Consider the following 19,632-nt stretch of genomic DNA (forward strand, 5'->3'; position numbering starts at 1 on the left):
ACGAAAGCACGCGTCGTTTTTTTCTTTTTTTTTTAATGATCAGTGCTTAATTCATTCTTAAATAAAAAAATGATTATACAATTTAAAAAAAGGATGTTGCTAAAATATTAAATTTCTACCCGCAAGTTTTTCCGTCCTGTTGTAGCCATTGCCATCATGATTGTGGGCATGTGAAGCCCAATCGCTAACTCTTGGATAAGCGTAGGCGAGATGCATGCTGGGTAGCCAGCATGCACCTCTCGTCTCGCGCATGCGCGATTCACCGGCGGCCGTAGCCCAGATTGTTTCTAAAGTTGCCATAACAACGGGCGGCGACGGTGGAAGGTCCCGCCCTGTTATGGCAACAAGGGGCTTTCTTCCCTTTTTAAAAATGGCGCTGTGATCCGCCTTAAATCACGTCATTTCCTGTCAGGAAATACCACGATTTTTGATCACAGTACTGCCCACAGACTCCTGGGAAATGATGACACATCATTTCCCAGGAGCATAGGCGAGGGAGGAAGTGACGAGGGAGCTTCGCGGACCAGGAAGTGGCAGATTAGGAGAACTACATAGCAACAGGGCGATTCTGGTAAGTATATATAAGTATATACATAAAAAAATTCCTCCAAATGTTTCTTTTAGGTTAAAAGGAGTCTGTTAATGGGGAAAAAAATTTCAGGGTGGAACTCCGCTTTAACTGCTTTACGACCGTCCTCCGCAGTTATACTGCGGCAGAATGGCACAGGCAGGCGAATTGCCATCATGGTACGTTGGTACCATAGACGGCCACTAGGGGGCGTGTGCGTGCCCCCTGCTCACCCACGGAGCCGATGTGAGTGCCCGGTGGTCTCGATCACTGTCGGGCTTCCGCGATCGCTCGGGGAACACAGAGAACTGGGAGCTGTGTGTGCAAACACAGAGTTTCCGGTTCTCTGAGGGGAGAACTGACAGATCCTCTGTTCATGCAGAGTATGAACAGGCGATCTGTTAGTTTTCCTGCACAGTCCCCTCCCTCTTCAGTTAGAACACGTAATAGGACACACATTAACCCCTTCACTGCCCCTAGTGTTAACCCCTTAACTGCCAGTGACATTTTTACAGTAACCAATGCATTTTTAATCGCACTGATCGCTGTATTAATGCCAATGGTCCCAAAAATGTGTCAAAATTGTCTGACGTGTCCGCCATAATATCGCAGTCACAATAAAAATTGCTGATCGCCGCCATTACTAGTAAAAAAAAAATTATGAATAAAAATGCCATAAAACTATCCCCTATTTTGTAGACGCTATAACTTTTGCGCAAACAAATCAATATACACTTATTGCGATTTTTTTTAACAAAACAAAAATATGTAGAAGAATACATATCGGCCTAAACTAAGGAAAAAAAATGTTTTTTTATATATTTTTTGGGGATATTTATTATAGCAAAAAGTAAAAAATATTGCTTTTTTTTCAAAATTGACGCTCTTTTTTGTTTATAGCGCAAAAAATAAAAACCGCAGAGGTGCTCAAATACCCCCAAAAGAAAGCTCTATTTGTGAGGAAAAAAGGACGTCGATTTTGTTTGGGAGCCACGTCGCACGACCGCGCAATTGTCAGTTAAAGCGACGCAGTGCCGTATCGCAAAAAGTGCTCTGGTCTTTGGCCAGCCAAATGGTCCGGGGCTGAAGCGGTTAAAGAAGGGTCTGCTTGAAGAATCCGAGCTGTTCTCCTATGATCTTGGAGGTTCCAATTCCCAAACCTTGAGGTGTGAAGGGCTGGCGGAAAAGCCGGGGTCCCAAAAAAGGGAGTCATAGGGCCTGTAGAGAGTTATAGGTAAAGAGCGCCATTACTAGTTTAATAAAAAAAAAATGTAATTATATTTCCAGTATTTATCCAATAGTTTGTAGATGCTAGAACTTTTGTCAAAACAATCAATATACGCTAATTAGGATTTTTTTAACCAGACATATGTAGCAGAATACACATTGGCCTAAATTTATGAAGAAATTAGATTTTTTTTCCCTTTTTTTATTGGATATGTTTTATAGCAGAAAGTAAAAAATATTGTTTTTTCTTTCAAAATTGTTTTTGGTTATAGCGCAAAAAAACAAAACAAAAAAAAACAAGTGGTGATTAAATGCCACCAAAAGAAAGCTCTATTTTTGGGGAGAAAACGACATAAATTTCATTTGTGTACAACGCTGCACGACCGTACAATTGTCAGTGAAACTAATGCAGGGCCGTATCGGAGCAAAATGTCATAAAGGGGGTAAATCTTCCGGAGGTCAAGTGTTTAAGTAATCTTCGGGCCTAAAATTTCCATTTTAACACGTGTGCAAGAAAAAAATATTAATAAAAAACATAAAATGGCCCCGGCAGTGAAAGAGTTAAATACACTCGATGTCTGGAATGTTTTGCTAAAACTGTCAAGGGAGAAAACAAATAAAATGTATCACTGGAAGGCGGAACCCCCCTTTATTAGGTTCTATATTCTCAATCATAGCTCTCCGGCTCCCGTTTTGACAGATAAAACACGGTTTTGTGATGTTCCCCTTCTGTTTTCATATCATCTCTGAATAATGTGTACTGACCACCTACTGGAATACGCAAGGCGTGTAAATATGAATGGAAACCATCCGGATCAGATAAGACCAAAACACAGCCGCTGTTGACAGACAACAAAAGATTCATCTTAGATTAACTGAAGATTGAGACAGAGAAACCAGAGGAAGCCATTCCAGTCCAGGAGAGAAACCTGTTCAACTGTGCAAGACTGACGGGGAGGACGGAGGTCAGATTTAATAAACACACAAAATTGCATGATAAATACGGGATATTGGGGCTGATATACCAAAGCAAATGAACAAGAAAAGTCACTGCAGATGATAGTCCTCTGAGGGGATGTCCTCACACTACCATTGGATTTGCTTGTTCCGGGCACAATTGCATACCTTCCAACTGTTCCTGATTTTGAGGGACTGTCACTGATTTGTCCCTCTGTCCCTCGTTCCCCCTCATTTGTCCCTCGTTTTAGTCTGATCCATATAGTTGTATTTAAAATGGACTTTTTATCTTTCAAAAAGTGTTTCCCAGCGCTAAACCTTTCATCCAAATTCTAAAGTGGTGCATTTGTAAATTTTGAAGCCAATATAAAGGAATATTAGTGGTAAAAAAAAGCACTTGTGGATTTAATTAACCTTTTGTTTTAGTTAATTCTCCTTTAAGAGGGTGTGGCAGGGGGCGTGTCCTATGCCTACATACGTAGGTGTCCCTCATTCCCATCTCAAAATGTTGGGAGGTATGCAATTGGTGTGTCAGCATACTGTACTGTACAAACATTTGACCTAACACCGACCTAACAAAGAGAACAGGATACTTTCTCATACAAGTACATGGTACAGCAGCCACATTTTAGGAATATGAAATGTTAGGGTAACAAACACTTTAAGAGTGGGTGAGGAACAGACAAACTCTGCTACTTATGCCTAGTACACACAATGAGAAAATCGGACAAAAAAATACTGTTTTCGCAGCGGTTGTCCAATAATCCAATCGTTAGTACACAGCTTTTGAGAGTCAAGCACGAAAATTTTCCTCGTACAATAACAAAACGAATGATTTTCATGTAATTAGTATAGTATTTGTACGAAAAAAATTGTATGACCAAGACCACAAATGCTTGGAAATGAAAGAATACATTACAATACAATAGTTTTAGTAACCTATTGGTTTTTGATATGAGACTAGCATGCAAAGAACGATCAATTATCCGATATTCTTTGTCGTGGTGTAGCACCCTCTACTTTAGGTTAAGGTGACCAAATTTTTAAAATGAAATCCGGGGACATATTTTTTTTATTGGCAAATGGTAAACTATTTTATACGCATATTTTCCTCAAATTATATATGCAGTCAGTGGTGTAGCGTGGGTTGTCAGCGCCCGGGAAAAGGCAAGAAATTTGCACCCCCCTGCCAGACTTTTAGCACTCCCTGAGTCTCTTCCACTAGTACAGTAGTACTGACCAACTTGATTCCTACACTGACCTACCTGACCATTGCACTAATCTACCTGATTCCTACACTGACCCACCTGATTCCTACACTATCCACTACACTAACCTAATTGATTCCTACACTAACCTACCTGATCCCTACACTGATCTACCTGATTCCTATACTGACCACTTCTAAACTACCTGATTCTTACACTGACCTACCTGATTCCTATACTGACCAGTACATTGATCTACCTGATTCCTATACTGACCACTACACTGACCTACCTGATTCCTATACTGACCACTACACTGACCTACCTGAGTTCTATACTGACCACTACTCTGACCTACCTGATTCCTGCACTACTCACCCCCCCCGGCCCCCACATGAACAGTGTAGATAGGTTGATTTTGCTCACCTGATAATCCATTGGAGCAGGGTTCTCCCCAGCACCAGGTACTGTTCCCGACACCTAGCCACTCCTCAGGATCCCCTACCAAGAGCTTCTCCAATAGCCGCCATACGCTCTGCACCGCCCCTCCCTTCACCCCCGCCGTTCTCACACACACACAAGCCGCCCGTACCAGAGGGATCATGGGGTACAGGCTGGACCACAGGAGTCCCTGGGCAGGGGGGCAACATAACACACTGTGTGGTTGTGTGGCAGGGGGTAAGCTCACTTGCTGGTTGCTGCCTGGCTTACCGGTGCCCATCAATGCTGACCACTAAACTCACCTGCCTGCCACACTGACCTACCTGCCTGACACTCTGACCTACCTACCTGACATACACTGACCTACCTGACATACATACACTGACCTACCTACCTGACATGTACTGACCTACCTGACATAGATACACTGACCTACCTACCTGACATACATACACTGACATACACTGACATACCTACCTGACATACACTGACCTACCTGACATACATACACTGACATACACTGACCTACCTACCTGACATACACTGACCTACCTGACATACACTGACCTACATACACTGACAGTAGTGACACACATTGACCTACCTGACCAGGAGACTTCATGTGTCCTGCAGCAGCAGCTCAGCCGTGGTGTGCGGTGCGCACCCATCTTCACATAAGGCAGCCGGAGGAGAGGAGGAGAGCCGAGTGCCGAGCGGGGATCTCACGTGGCATCTGCATTGTAATTCCTGCCTTCTGGAGCCTGCAACGCCTATGATGGACGTCACACGTCCCGCGGTCCCACCATTGGACCAGTGGGACGTCCATCAGCGCCGCAGTCGCTCCAGAAGGCAGGACCTGCTATGTGACTCGGCCACACTCGGCGGCACTCGGCGGCGCTCATAATAAGGTCGCTCGGGGCTATAAATAGCACGGTGCCCACTCAAGACTCTGGGCTTTTTGGGGACCCACTCGGGGCTTTAGCCACGGTGAGCCCCCCCTGCTGACGCCACTGCTCCCAGGCAAAGATTTCAAAGCAGACTGGGGTTTCAAGATGGGCTGTTCAAGCTCTTTTGAAGAAGCACAAGGAAAGTGGTAATGTTCAGGACCGTAGACACAGTGGTCGGCCAAGGAAACTTAATGCAGCAGATGAAAGACACATCATGCTTACTTCTCTTCAACATCAGAAGATGTTCAGCAGTCCCATCAGCACAGAACTGGCAGAAACCAGTGGGACGCAAGTACACCCAGCTACTGTCTGGAGAAGTCTGGCCAGAAGTGGTCTTGATGGAAAAATTGCGGCCAAAAAGCAATACCTCCAACATGGAAACAAGGCTAAGCAACGCAACTATAAATACAGGAACTGGGGTGCAAAAAAATGGCAGTAGATGCTCTGAACTGATAAGTAAAAATGTGAAATATGTGTCTGTAGCAGGAGGTAGTTTGTTTGCCGAAGGCCTGGAGAGCGGTGCAATAATGTGTCTGCAGGCAACAATGAAGCACGGTGGAGGTTCCTTGCAAGTTTGGGGCTGCATTTCTGCAAGTGGAGTTGGAGATTTGGTCAGGATCAATAGTGTCCTCAATGCTGAGAAATACAGGCAGATACTTAGCCATCATGCCATACCATCAGGGAGGCGTGTGATTGGCCCCAAATTTATTCTGCTGGAGGGCCACAACAACAACAAAAAAAGGCAATGTCATTAAAAACTATGTTCAATGTAAAGAAGAACATAGAGTCTCGGAAGAGATGGTTTGGCCCCCACAGAGTCCTGATCTCATCATCATGGAGTGTGTCTGGGATTACATGAAGAGACAGAAGGATTTGAGGCCGCCTACATCCACAGAAGATCTGTGGTTGGTTCTCCAAGATGTTTGGAACAACCTACTGTACCTGCCAAGTTCCTTTAAAAATTGTGTGTAAGTGTACCTAGAAGAACTGATACTGTTTTGAAAGCAAAAGGGTGCTAACCCCAAATATTGATTTGATTTGGATTTTTCTTCTGTTCATTTATCATTGTATTATTGATAAAAAAATAAACTATTAACACTTCTATTGCTGAAAGCATTCATTGGCTCCCGCTGCCGTCAATCAAATCCCGTGACATGGGGGCGGGCTGAGTCCTGCTGCCTGTGTCAATGGACACAGCAAGGCTCGGGACTGCGTCCGCATGAGTGCCCCCAGGGATAGCTCTCCGTGGGGGCACCCAATGAAGAGAAGTAGCCAGGAGAGCCGCCAGGGGACCCCAGAAAAGGAAGATTGGGGCCGCTCTGAAAAACCCTTGCATAGAGCAGGTAAGTATGGCATGTTTGTTCTTTAACCACTTCAGTACCGGGCACTTTCCCCCTTCCTGCCCAGGACAATTTTCAGCTTTCAGCGCTATCACACTTCGAATGACAATTGTGCGGTCATGCACAAGTGTACTCAAACAAAATGTTTATATGTTTCTTCCCACAAATAGAGCTTTCTTTTTGTGGTATTTGATGACCACTAGGGTTTTTATTTTTTGCTAAACAAACTACCAAAATTTTGGGGGAAAAAAACAGTTTTTCTTCGTTTCTGTTATAAAATTTTGTTTTCTCCTTCACTGACGGGCACTGATGAGGTGGCACTGATGGGTACTGATGAGTTGGCACTGATAAAGTGGCACTGGTGAGGAGGCACTTATATGTAGAATTGATGGGCACTGATAGGTGGCACTGATATGCAGCACTGATGGGCACTGATAGGCGGCACTGATATGCAGCACTGATGGGCACTGATAGGCGGCACTGATGGTCACTAACAGGCAGCACTTATGGGCAGTACTGATGAGGTACTGATAGGCATTACTGATGGGCACTAAGTGGCACCTGTGAAGGGCACTGGCAGATGTTACTGATTGGCACTTTGATGGGCACTTTAGGTGGGCACTGACTGGCACTTTGGGTACTGACTGCCAGCTGATGGGCAGTGATTGGCAGATGTGGTGGGCACCTCTGATGGGGGTGGAGCTAATAATCAATGTGCTAATTATCAGCGCAGACCTCCCCCCCTCTGACAGAAGAGCCGCCGATCGTCTCTCCTGTCAGCGCAAGCCGAGGAAAAGCACTTCCTGGTTAGACGCTGCGATCAGCTGTGATTGATCACAGCTGATCACGTGGTAAAGAGCCTACGTCATAGACTCTTTACCACGATCGGAGTTGCTGTGTGTCAGAGCGACACACCACATCACCGATCGCCGCGCGCCCCCGCGCGATTGTGGCTTATCCTGCTGGACGTCATATAACGCCCAGTCAGGATAACTTAACCACTTTGCGCACGTCATTCTGTTATATGGCTGGCGGAAGGTGGTTAAAAAAAAACAAAAAACCTTTACAATCACTTTAAATCCTTTTCTAATACTCCTGTACAGAATGGGATTTTCTCCTTTTCCTTCCAGTGATTACCGATGAGGGATTTTGCTTCACAGGTGACAGATTCCCTTTAAAAAAAGAATTACAAGTGAAAGGCCAGACCGTCCATTGATGAATCATTTAAGACTCTCAACATACAAAGTCTCCTCTATACAGCATGAAAGGAAGGATTTGTAAACGGTAACATCCATTGTTTCCCTGCTGTCAGCGGTTATATGAATGACAGATGTGGTCGCTGAATAATTCAAGCTATAAATATTAGAGTCTGAGCACAACGTATCCATGCTGCCTCTCTCCGGATCTTACCTCTATGGGCTGATTACCTATTAATACTTGTACTGTGATATTATAGAGCTAGTAGGAGGGCTACAGCGATCCCTAGGGACTGGACACACTTTTGTTTCTCTACTCTTTCCACTAAGAACTATTGTTTTCTGACCAATTCTTATACTTAGTACAAAAACAAAATGTATATCATTATTATATATATATATTTTTTTTAACAATTCTTACACTTAATAAAAAAAAAAAAAAAAAAATATATATATACACATACATATACTGTATATATATATACATATATATATATATATATATATATATATATATATATATATATATATATATACACACATACATATATATATATATATATATATATATATATATATATATATATATATATATATACACACATACACAGTTTTCTGACCAATTCTTATACTTAGTACAAAAACAAAATGTATATCATTATTATATTTTTTTTTTTTTAACAATTCTTACACTTACAAAAATAAAAAAATTAAATATATATATATATATATATATATATATATATATACACATACATACATATATATATATATATACACATATATATATATATATATATACACATATACATATATATATATATATATATATATATATATATATATATATATATATATATATATATATATATATATATATATATATATATATATATATATATATATATATATATATATATATATATATATATATCTGATCTGTGATGCAATAAATATGCAATAAAGTGCATGTATACTCTAACAATAAATATTAAAATGTTAAATATGCCTAGTAATATGAAAAATAAGTAAAGAATGCTACAATAAAATATGGCAGTATACAATGGCACTTAAAGTTCCTCAACTTCTGTTACTCAATATAAAGAAATAATATGGCTAGAAACCTACTTTAAAATAAATCTATGCTCTTTCCATGCAGGGCGAAGCAGCAAATTCACTTAATTACCGTTAACATTGAGGTCAAAGGGGCTTATTCTCAAAAATGTGGCCACAAACAACGGGAGCAAAATTGGAGGAGGTGCCCATGCCAACTAGTCAGTTAATTTAGAGAGAAATGGAGTGAAGAAATATTTTTAAGGAATCAGTGTGGGTATGTCGGCACGTCTGGATTTGACTGCATTTAGGGTTTGTGTCTCAAAATCACCTCCGTTGTTCTAGGGAATTATAACTGGTATTGGCTTAGATACCGGATGACAGCAAAATGAGAAATTTAGGCTTCAGTTGTCATTTGCAGTGTGGTGACAGTACGACGTGTATGGCTGCATTGAGCACGGCGGGGCTCCATAGCACTCAGTAGTGAATCATTGATAAAACTGTAAAAAGGCAGATGCCTCAAAGCCATCTGTGCCAACTAATGCTAATGCTGACCCTGATATAAATATGGCAAATGCTACTGAGTCCAGGACTTATCATTGGATAATAGGAGATCCAAATATATAGTACAGCAATTGTGGCCAGAATAGCTGATCGCCAGGGGTATGTGTGTTATAAATGCTCAGACTCCACCAATGGGTATAATATTGGCAATGTTACAGACATATAATGACATATTTGGAAAATGTTGGGACTCCTGTAATAGGTATAATACTGGCAATGTTTGGCAAATGCTGGGTCTCCTCCAATGTATAAAACTGGCAATATTTGGCAAATGCTGGGATGCCTCCAATGGACATAATAGTGGCAATGCTTGGCAAATGCTGGGAAACCTTTAATAGGTTTTAAATTGGTTATATTTGGCAAATACTGGGACTCCTCCAATGGGTATAACATTGGCAATGTTGGGCAAAGTATTATTTACTATCTAATTACCAATTTGTAATAATCAAAAACTAATTTAAATATTATTATTACTTTCTTAGTGCCAGCTTCAATTCTTTCAAGCAACTGTAATAAGCGCCCCAATTTTAATGCCGACAAATAACTATCCATTCACTTGTGTGCTGCTGGATGTTGGGGTTCCACGGCTGCTAATAAATAAAACATTGCTGTTTACCTGTAAAAGTCAGTATGTGGATGAACGTCCATACCAATGCATGCCAGCTAGGTAGAACTGTGTTTTAAATGAAGCAGGGGAATGCTGATAATTGTAGTTCTACAGGGGGAATGAGCCACAATATCCTTTGCAGTTAAATCAGCTAAAAAACTTCTCCTGCCCCCTTAATTTTAATTGCCTATCCATTGACTTGTGCCTTGTTGTTTGTGGTGATTCCACAGCTGTTCACAGTAAATATTGCTGTTGAAAGATAAAGATCTGTATGTGGATGAACTTCCATACTGATGAATGCCACCTAGATAAAACTGTATATTAAATGATGTGGGGAGCGCTGGGACATGCAGTTAAACACTGGAAGTGAGCCATGATATCCTCAGTTCAAGAAGCAAACATGCTCCTTAATTTATATCCAAAAACCTAATTATAATCAGGGAGCTCATGTTGGAACTCACGATTCCACATTTCCTAATTATCTTCATATAGCATTGGCGTTTCTCCCACAGCAGTTTATGTAGAACAGGTATATGCAATTAGTTGACATCCAGCAGTTGCAAAACTACAAGTCCCATCATGCCTCTGCCTCTGGGTGTCAGGCTTGTGGCTGTCAGAGTCTTGCTATGCCTCATGGAACTTGTAGTTCTGCAACAGCTGGAGGTCCGCTAATTGCATATCCCTGATGTAGAACATTGATCTGTTCACATTAGTCCATGAAGTTGAAGGAGCTTATAGCTAAGAGCCCTTGACGCACAATGGGGCCAAGTAGGTGGAAGCTACTGACTCTACATGTATATTTTTGGCCTTTGGAGAAAACCTTGCAAACGCAAGCAGAACTAACTACATGCAGAGAATGTCCTTTCCTTGTTGGCGACTGAACTGAGGACCAAGGACGACAAAACCATGTGCTATTGTCTTAACTGTCATTCTAGCCTAGGTACCCCTTATCAAGAGCCTTATTAAAGTATGCTAAAAAATACAATCACCATACATATATACCCAAAACTGGAATTGAGGACTCATATCTCTGTGGTCTTTGTATCTCCATGGCCTGGATATTTTCATGGTCCTTGTATCCCCATGAGCTTCCTGTCTCAATGGTTTCCAACAATCCACAAGTTCTCAAATATTTCCATAGGCTCTGTTTTTAGATCTTGGCCAATTCAATTCCATATTTTATCAGAAGACCATTTTGTTTCTATACACTATAAAGCAAAGTTTCTAAACCAGGGTTCTGTGGAACCCTAAGGTTCCTCCAGGGGTTGCTAGGGATTCCTTGAGCAATGACAATTTCTGCCTCTCAAATAAGTTTTCACCGACACCGTTGATCTTTTTACCTATTTATAAGGGGGGAATTCCTCCCAATGACCACAAGTGAAAGGAGCATTCTTCCCAATGGCCACCACACTAATGTATCATGAGTTGTAGATATTGTCATTTTTATCAGGGTTTCCCCCGAGACCGGAAAGTTATTTCAAGGGTTCCTTTGTGTTGAAAAGGTTGAGAAACCTTATATAACACTTTATAGTATAAAGTGTTTTATAAAATAGTTTCACATTTTCATAAGATAGTGAACAGAAATCCTGTGGTGGAAAAGGAAGGCTTTCATTATGCCACTGTGTGCAAAGTAATCTCAATTTTTTCCAGAAACAAGGTACAACTTTTCAAACTCCAATGCTGTCCCTGGAAATAGGGGGCATTTACTTCTTGAGGTTATTTGGAGGAAACCTCACAAATGCAAGCAGAACTAACAAACCACATGCATAAAATGTCCTGTCCTTGGTGGGGGCTGAACTGAGGATCCAGTGAAGCAAGACCACAATACTATTGTCTTACCCATTCCAGCTTTGGTACTAGGGATCAGGCGTGTCTGAACATGCCTGAACGCATCCCTACTAGGGACCTTATATCAGGAGCCTTATTAAAGTATGCCGATAAATGCCACCTTAATACAAATGTACCACAAATAGGTGTTCAGGACTTGTATCTCCATGGTTTTTATATCCCTAGGGTTTCCAACAATCCACAAGTTCACTGTTGCTAGCCAGATTTTGGCCAATTCTTGTTCACATTTTAGCAAAAGATCATTTTATTTTCTTATACTATCAAGTGTGTCATTATCAATAAATGTCAACTCCAAATATAAACTGGTGTTCAGGAGTCAGGACTTGTATCTGGTTTCCAACAATCCACAAATTTTCAGCATTTAAAAGTATTTCCAATGACTCTGTTGCTAGCAAGATCTTGGCCAATTCTATTCCATATTTTTTCAGAAGACCACTTTGTTTCTTTACAGGATAAGACGCTATATAAAATAGCTGTTTCACATTTATAATATTCTTTAATAAATGCAGACCCAAACCCTTACTTATTTCTCACCCAAAGAAAGTAGAATAAAATTGTGAAAAAGCTAATTTATTTTGGAAAAGGAAGGATTTTTGCATCACTGTCCTCAAAGTAATCTCAAACAAAAAAATCCAGGTTCAACATTTCAAAATCCAACACTGTCCCTGGAAATGGGGACTTTTACAACATCTCAATACAAATATTCACTAAACTGCCTAACAAGATTGGTATCTCCATGGCTTCCAACAATCCACACATTTTCAGCATTTAGAAATATTTCAATAGTCTTTGTTGTTAGATCTTGGTTGATTCAATTCCATATTTACCCATTAGACCACTTTGTTTCCTTAAATTATCAAGTGGTATATAAAATAGCTGTTTCAGCTTTAAAAGAAAAAAAAATCCTCTTTAATAACTGTAAAACCAAACCCATACATACAATATTCCTTGAACCCACTAAAAGAAAATGTAATAAGACTGTGAAAAGCTATTCTTCGAACCTCACATCTACCTCATAATATTGAACGTCTAAAAGAAAATAGAATAAGACAGTGGAAAACAAATCTTCGAACCTCACATCTATTTAATAATAAAAAAAATATATATATTTTTCTCTTTAAAAAAACAATGAATGTTTAAAAGTAGTTGTGGAGGCGAACATAACACAGGTAACACCCATACATATTTCTTAAAAACCAAAGAAAAGAAAATAAGATAGTGAAAAACAAATCTCTGAACCTTACATTAATTTAGATTTCCAAAATTTTTATTGAAAATATTCAATACAAAAAAATCGAAATATCGGCAACAATGAAAATCAGAAGCTCAGGTTATCACCAGCGTAAGATTATGTCAAAAGACAATAATTATCCAGGTATGGACTGAACAAGAAGAAGAACTCCAGGTGAGAAGAAGAAGCTTGATGGATCCAGTGGGTGCCCGCCCCGGCTCGCCTCCGTGTATAACATAAATAGAAGAAATGGCCGCACACCACTATAATGATCCAAGATCCTTAATTAGGAAATCCCAAAAGACACTACAGGAACCTGGTATTTACCAGGCATTCGGTTCCTGTAGTGTCTTTTGGGATGTCCTAATTAAGGATCTTGGATCATTATAGTGGTGTGCGGCCATTTCTCCTATTTCAGTTATCCAGGTATCCTTATAATAAGGACAATAGTTATCCAGGTATCCTTATAATAAGGACAATAATTATCCAGGTATCCTTATAATAAGGACAATAGTTGTCCAGGTATCCTTATAATAAGGACAATAGTTATCCAGGTATCCTTATAATAAGGACAATAGTTATCCAGGTATCCTTATAATAAGGACAATAGTTATCCAGGTATCCTTATAATAAGGACAATAATTATCCAGGTATCCTTATAATAAGGACAATAGTTGTCCAGGTATCCTTATAATAAGGACAATAGTTATCCAGGTATCTTTATAATAAGGACAATAGTTATCCAGGTATCTTTATAATAAGGACAATAGTTATCCAGGTATCTTTATAATAAGGACAATAGTTATCCAGGTATCTTTATAATAAGGACAATAGTTATCTAGGTATCCTTATAATAAAGACAATAGTTATCCAGGTATCTTTATAATAAGGACAATAGTTATCCAAGTAACCTTATTTTGTAATACTTATTATATAATATTTATATATATGATTATATAATATATAAATGATGTATTATACAATATATAAAGTATATTTATACATAAAAAATAGAGTGTTTAAAGTGGCCATGGTGGCAAATACAACACAGGTCACACATATTGACGGTGAATGTAACACCCATACATACCCCTTAAAAAAAAAAAGAAAATCTCCTAAACGTACTATCTATTTATTTATTTACTATCTAATCTATTTAATATTATATAAAAAAATGACTCTCTAAAAAAATGAATGTTATACTTTCTAAAAAAAAAAAAAATTATTAAAAGTGGTCATAGCGGCAAATGTCACACAGATCACACATGTGGAAAAGGAAGGAATTTATCACAATGCTGTCTGAAAAAGTAATCTCCAGCATTTGCAGAGACTAAATATTGCAGGTACAACTTTTTAAATCCAGAGCGGTCCTGGAAATTGGGGACATTTATCACTTAGCGTTTCCTTAGAGGAGCACCACACGGAGCTAAGACTATGTGCTGAGCGCGGTAATCCGTAGAAACCCATCTGCAGCTCACCGACATCAGGTTGCCCTGGGTGACTGCACATCATGGTGGCACGGTTAGAAGCGAGGGTTAAAAATGGAATTTAAAAGGGACTTACCTGATACAAGGATGTACATGCAGCACTTCAGAAAGTGGCGTGTGCAAGAGAGGCGCTCCATAGAAGCATCCTGTCTGTGACTTCAGCTCCTGAGTGACTCCTGGAGACGACAGCTGCTGCTGCTGAAGGATTTGCCAGGCAAATCAGCAGAGAGCTGACAGACTCCAGCCTGCCTCTTCCCTGAGGTGATTTGAATGTGCATACAGAGCCTATAGGGGAAGGAACACCTGCTAGATCACTGTTTACTGTGCACTGGCCAGGCCGGCTAATGGGGACTATTATTTGTTCCAGGCAGACTCCCTGGATGAAACCAGCCCACAGCCACCGGGGGTTGTTTAGACTCAGCCTGGCAGGCTTTCCACATGAATAGTTGTGATTCCTCACCGCTTATCACAACGCCGCCGCTTTGTCGTCAGTGTAAATGAACTGACAGGGAGCACTTTGTGGCTACGCTTATTAATGATTTGCTGATCAGCTGCTGTTGGCTTTTTCTTCGCCCAATGCCCATCGTAATGCCCCATTCACGCCTGAACGTAGCAGGAATGTGCGTTCCCTCTCACACATTAACGTGCGTCACGCCTGGGGCAGCCCTACGCACAACAAACGCCCCAAAGTAGCTCCAGAACTTTTTGCGGTCACAGGGCATTTTTTTCGGTGCGCATTTGTATCACAGCAAAACGAGCGTTTGTTACACGCGCTTGGGGTGCAAGAAATATTTAACCTTTTCAATACTGGTACTCCCCCCCCCCCCTTCTTGCCCAGGCTCATTTTCAGCTTTCAGTGCTGTCGCTTTTTAAATGACAATTGCGCGGTCATTAAACACTGTACCCAAACAACATTTCTATCATTTTGTTCCCACAAATAGAGCTTTCTTTTGGTGGTATTTGATCACCTCTGGGGTTTTTATTTTTTGCTAAACAAATAAAAAATACAGAAAATTTTGAAAAAAAAAAAAAGTTTTTATTTGTTTTTGTTATAAAATTTTGTAAATAAGTACGTTTTCTCCTTCACTGATAGGTACTGATGAGGCTGCACTGACGGGCACTGATAAGGCAGCACTGATGAGGTGGCACTGATGATGGGCACTAATATGCAGCACTGATGGGCACTAATAGGTGGCATTAATATGCAGCACTGATGGGCATTTATAGGCAGCACTGATGGGCACTGATAGGCGACACTGATAGGTGGCACTGATGGGCACTGATAGGTGGCACTGATGGGCACTGATAGGCGACACTGATGAGCACTGAAAGGCTGCACTGATGGGTACTTATGGGTGGCACTGATGGTTACTGATAGGCAGCACTGATAGGTGGCACTGATGGGCACTGAAAGGCTGCACTGATGGGTACCTATGGGTGGCACTGATGGACACTGATAGGCGGCACTGATAGGTGGCACTGATGGACACTAATGGGTGGCACTGATGGACACTGATAGATGGCACTGATAGGCATCACTAATGAGGAGGCACTGACAGGCATTACTGATGGGCACTGACTGGCATCATTTATGGGCACAGATTGGCATACCTGGTGGTCATGGGTGGGCATCATTGATGGGCATCCCTGGTGGTCCTGTCAGGAGATCAGCTGATTGGCTCGCCTCTACTCGCATCTGGACTTCATATGACACCCAGTCAGGATAACTGAAGCACTTCCCGGCCGTCATTCTGCTATAGGCCAGGTGGAAAGTGGTTAATGGCACCGCGACCCATGATTGCAGAGCGTTTGCAGTGTATTTCCAAAAGGCACATGTTTTGTCGCACGTTGACCCTACGTTCACACCTCTGCGCTTTTTTGTGCATTTTCTGTTTTGTGGATGAGTAGTATTCACGAAAGATCACATCACAAAACAGTATAGCACTATATGTAATAATATAGCACTATACTATTTTGTGATTTGATCTTTCTTGAATAAAAACCGGTTTGATGAAATTGATGATCCTTGTGCTGGCGAACATCTACATAATCATTCCAGTATTCAGCCGGCGGTCCCTACAACACCCAGTACCCTAAAGAGCTCATTCCAGGAACGTGTGCGATGGGAATATGGAATGTGTTCTGTTTTGCAGAAACTCTCTGCAGTCCATTTAATATGGTTTCCTATGTTACACGTTCACATCTATGCATTTTTTTTTTTTTTTCAGCAGGTGCGTTTTTGGAAAGTGTCAGGGACTTTTTTTCCTGCAGCAGATTGCATTTTGTGTTTAACAGACTTTAATAGAGTCACACCAGAAATGCAAGTGTTGCGCTTTTGATGCGTTTTTTAATGAGTTTTGCATTTTTTGTTTTTTTAATTTCCCCTTTAAAAACACTGTATATAGCTGGTTGCTAAGGAGCAGGCCGGGAAGCCAGCCGACGTGTCCTTAACCGCTTCCCGACCGCCTTACGCAGATATACTGCGGCAGAAGGGCAAATAAATTCAGAATCACGTACCTGTACGTTGCCCTTTAAGAGGCGGCTTGCGGGCGCGCAAGCGCTGGGAGCTTCATGAGTGTGATTGCGGGTCCTGCGGACTTGATGTCTGCGAAGATACCCGCGATCATCTCACGGAGAGAAAGAACGGGGAAATGCTGATGTAAACAAGCATCTCCCCGTTCTGGCTAGTGACAGTGTCACTGATCTCTGCTCCCTGTAATCAGGAGCGGTGATCAGTGTCGTGTCACACATAGCCCCTCCCCCCTACAGTTAGAATCACTCCCTAGGACACACTTAACCCCTACAGCGCCACCTAGTGGTTAACCCCTCCCCTGCCAGTCACATTTACACAGTAATCAATGCATTTTTAATTGCACTGATTGCTGTAAAAATGCGAATGGTCCCAAAAACGCGCCAAAAGTGTCCGATCTGTCCGCCATAATGTCGCAGTCATGATAAAAATCGTTAATTGCCGCTATTACTAATAAGAAAAAAAAATTATTCATAAAAATGCCATAAAACTATCCCCTATTTTGTAAACGCTAAAACTTTTGCGCAAACTGCTTGTTGCGATTTTTTTTACCAAAAATTTGTAGAAGAATACATATCGGCCTAAACTGAGGAAAAAAAATGTTTTTTATATATTTTTGGGGGATATTTATTATAGCAAAAAGTAAAAAATAATGCATTTTTTTTCAAAATTGTCGCTATTTTTTTGTTTATAGCGCAAAAAATAAGAACCGCAGAGGTGATCAAATACCATCAAAATAAAGCTATATTTGTGGGGAAAAAAGGACGTCAATTTTGTTTCGGTGCAATGCCGCAAGACCGTGCAATTGTCAGTTAAAACAACGCAGTGCCGAAACGCAAAAAATTGCCTGGTCATTCAGCAGCCAAATCTTCCGGGGCTGAAGTGGTTAAAGGAGCTTAAAAAACTGAAAATGCATGAAAAACGCATCAAAAACATGGGTATAAAAACGCAAAACGTGCCTGAAAAACACATAAAGCGCAGCCCACATAGATGTGAACCTAGATTTAGAAAACGCACAGGTGTGAATGCAACCTAAGAATGACTGCATGTATGGTTTCCACCAGCCAGATTCACCCCCTTCTTCCCAATCACATTTTTAATTGATTTTTATTAATAAAATTAACTTTGTTATATTCTCCAGCATGACCACTTTTAAACGTTCATTTTTATTTTTTTTTTAGGGCTATTCCATCCAATCCAACCCACCTAAAATAATAACATTACAGCCGCAGCATTTTTAACTAAAACACGTTTAAAGATTGGGCGCTTCAGATTTGCTGTGCCCTAAGGAGCAATACGAGTTTGGATCGCTTTTCAGAGGGCATTTTACAGGTGGTGAGGAGGCGTTAAAACTAGGGATGCACGGATACCCTTTTTTATCAGTGAGTACGGAAACTTTGCGTCCATACACAAGGAATGGGCTCAAATCGCACTGTAAAGAATCGCATGTGAATTTGAACAGGAATGCGGTGCAATTCCTGTCCGAATCGTATGCAGTTTCCTCCACCACTCATGAGTGAACCCTGGCTTGACATTATGATTTCAGCCTGGGTTCACACAGGAGCAGCGCGGGAAACTGCAAGTGATTCAGAAAGGAATCGCACAGTATCACTGTGCAAATCGCATTTGATTCTTTGTAGTGTGATCTGGGTGCAACAATTTTGTTTGGGCGCAAATCGCACTGCAAACGTATCAGTTGTGTGTATTGTTGCCGATAGGCTCAAATCGCACTGCAAAGAATCGCATGCAATTTGAACAAAAATGAGGTGTGATTCCTGTCTGAATTGCATGCGGTTTCCTGCCCCTCTCCTGTGTGAACCCAGGCTTGTCATAGTAATTTCAGCCTGGGTTCACACAGGAGTGGTGGGGAAGCCTCATGCGATTTGGACAGGAATCACACCACATTCCTGTTCAAATTGCATGCAATTCTTTGTAGTGCAATTTGTGCCCAATAATTTTGTATGGATGCAAATTGCACCACAAAGTGAAAATACTCGGTATTGCCAAAAAACAAGGTATCGGTATTGGCGCACCCCTAGTTAAAACGCCTCCTCACCACCAGATTTAACCTTTTAATGTCGCACTACCGTGCCGCAATCGTGGGCATTACTGTTGCAGTGTGGCCCCTTAAACTCAACGGGCAAATATGACCTGTCAAACGCTTCACTCCAAGTCAAAAATGCAGTGGACGCGCCATTTTTTACAGCCCCGTCTGTCTGTATTGGGGCAGCTTGGGTGAGCGGCTCAGGGGTCAGAAAAACCGAGGCCACTCAGCTGCCTGTTTTTACTGCTCCCCCTGGTCACTGGTCTGAAAGAGCAATTTGACAGATTGCACCGCTCGGTGAGGTCCATAGCTCACCGCAGATGCAAGCCAAACGCTTCGCTCGCAGTTGCCGTTTGGTATTTTAATATGAAATCCCCCTTGGGA

General features: G+C 41.1%; 1 protein-coding gene across 2 annotated transcripts in view; it reads right to left on the reverse strand.

The window, feature by feature from the left end:
- HEPACAM2 (HEPACAM family member 2) overlaps positions 1–15,192 on the reverse strand; it is a 173,362-nt gene extending 158,170 nt beyond the window's left edge. Inside the window, exon 1 of one of the 2 annotated variants that reach the window (XM_073629605.1) lies at positions 14,751–15,192. In XM_073629605.1, coding sequence (XP_073485706.1) covers positions 14,751–14,811 — 61 coding nt within the window. In that variant the 5' untranslated portion in view covers positions 14,812–15,192. The remainder of the gene's footprint in view (positions 1–14,750) is intronic. The other variant, XM_073629606.1, reaches the window with a different exon arrangement.
- Between the last annotated feature and the right edge of the window lie 4,440 nt (positions 15,193–19,632).

The sequence above is a fragment of the Aquarana catesbeiana genome, linkage group LG05 (assembly GCF_042186555.1).
Source record: "Aquarana catesbeiana isolate 2022-GZ linkage group LG05, ASM4218655v1, whole genome shotgun sequence".
Taxonomy (NCBI): domain Eukaryota; kingdom Metazoa; phylum Chordata; class Amphibia; order Anura; family Ranidae; genus Aquarana; species Aquarana catesbeiana.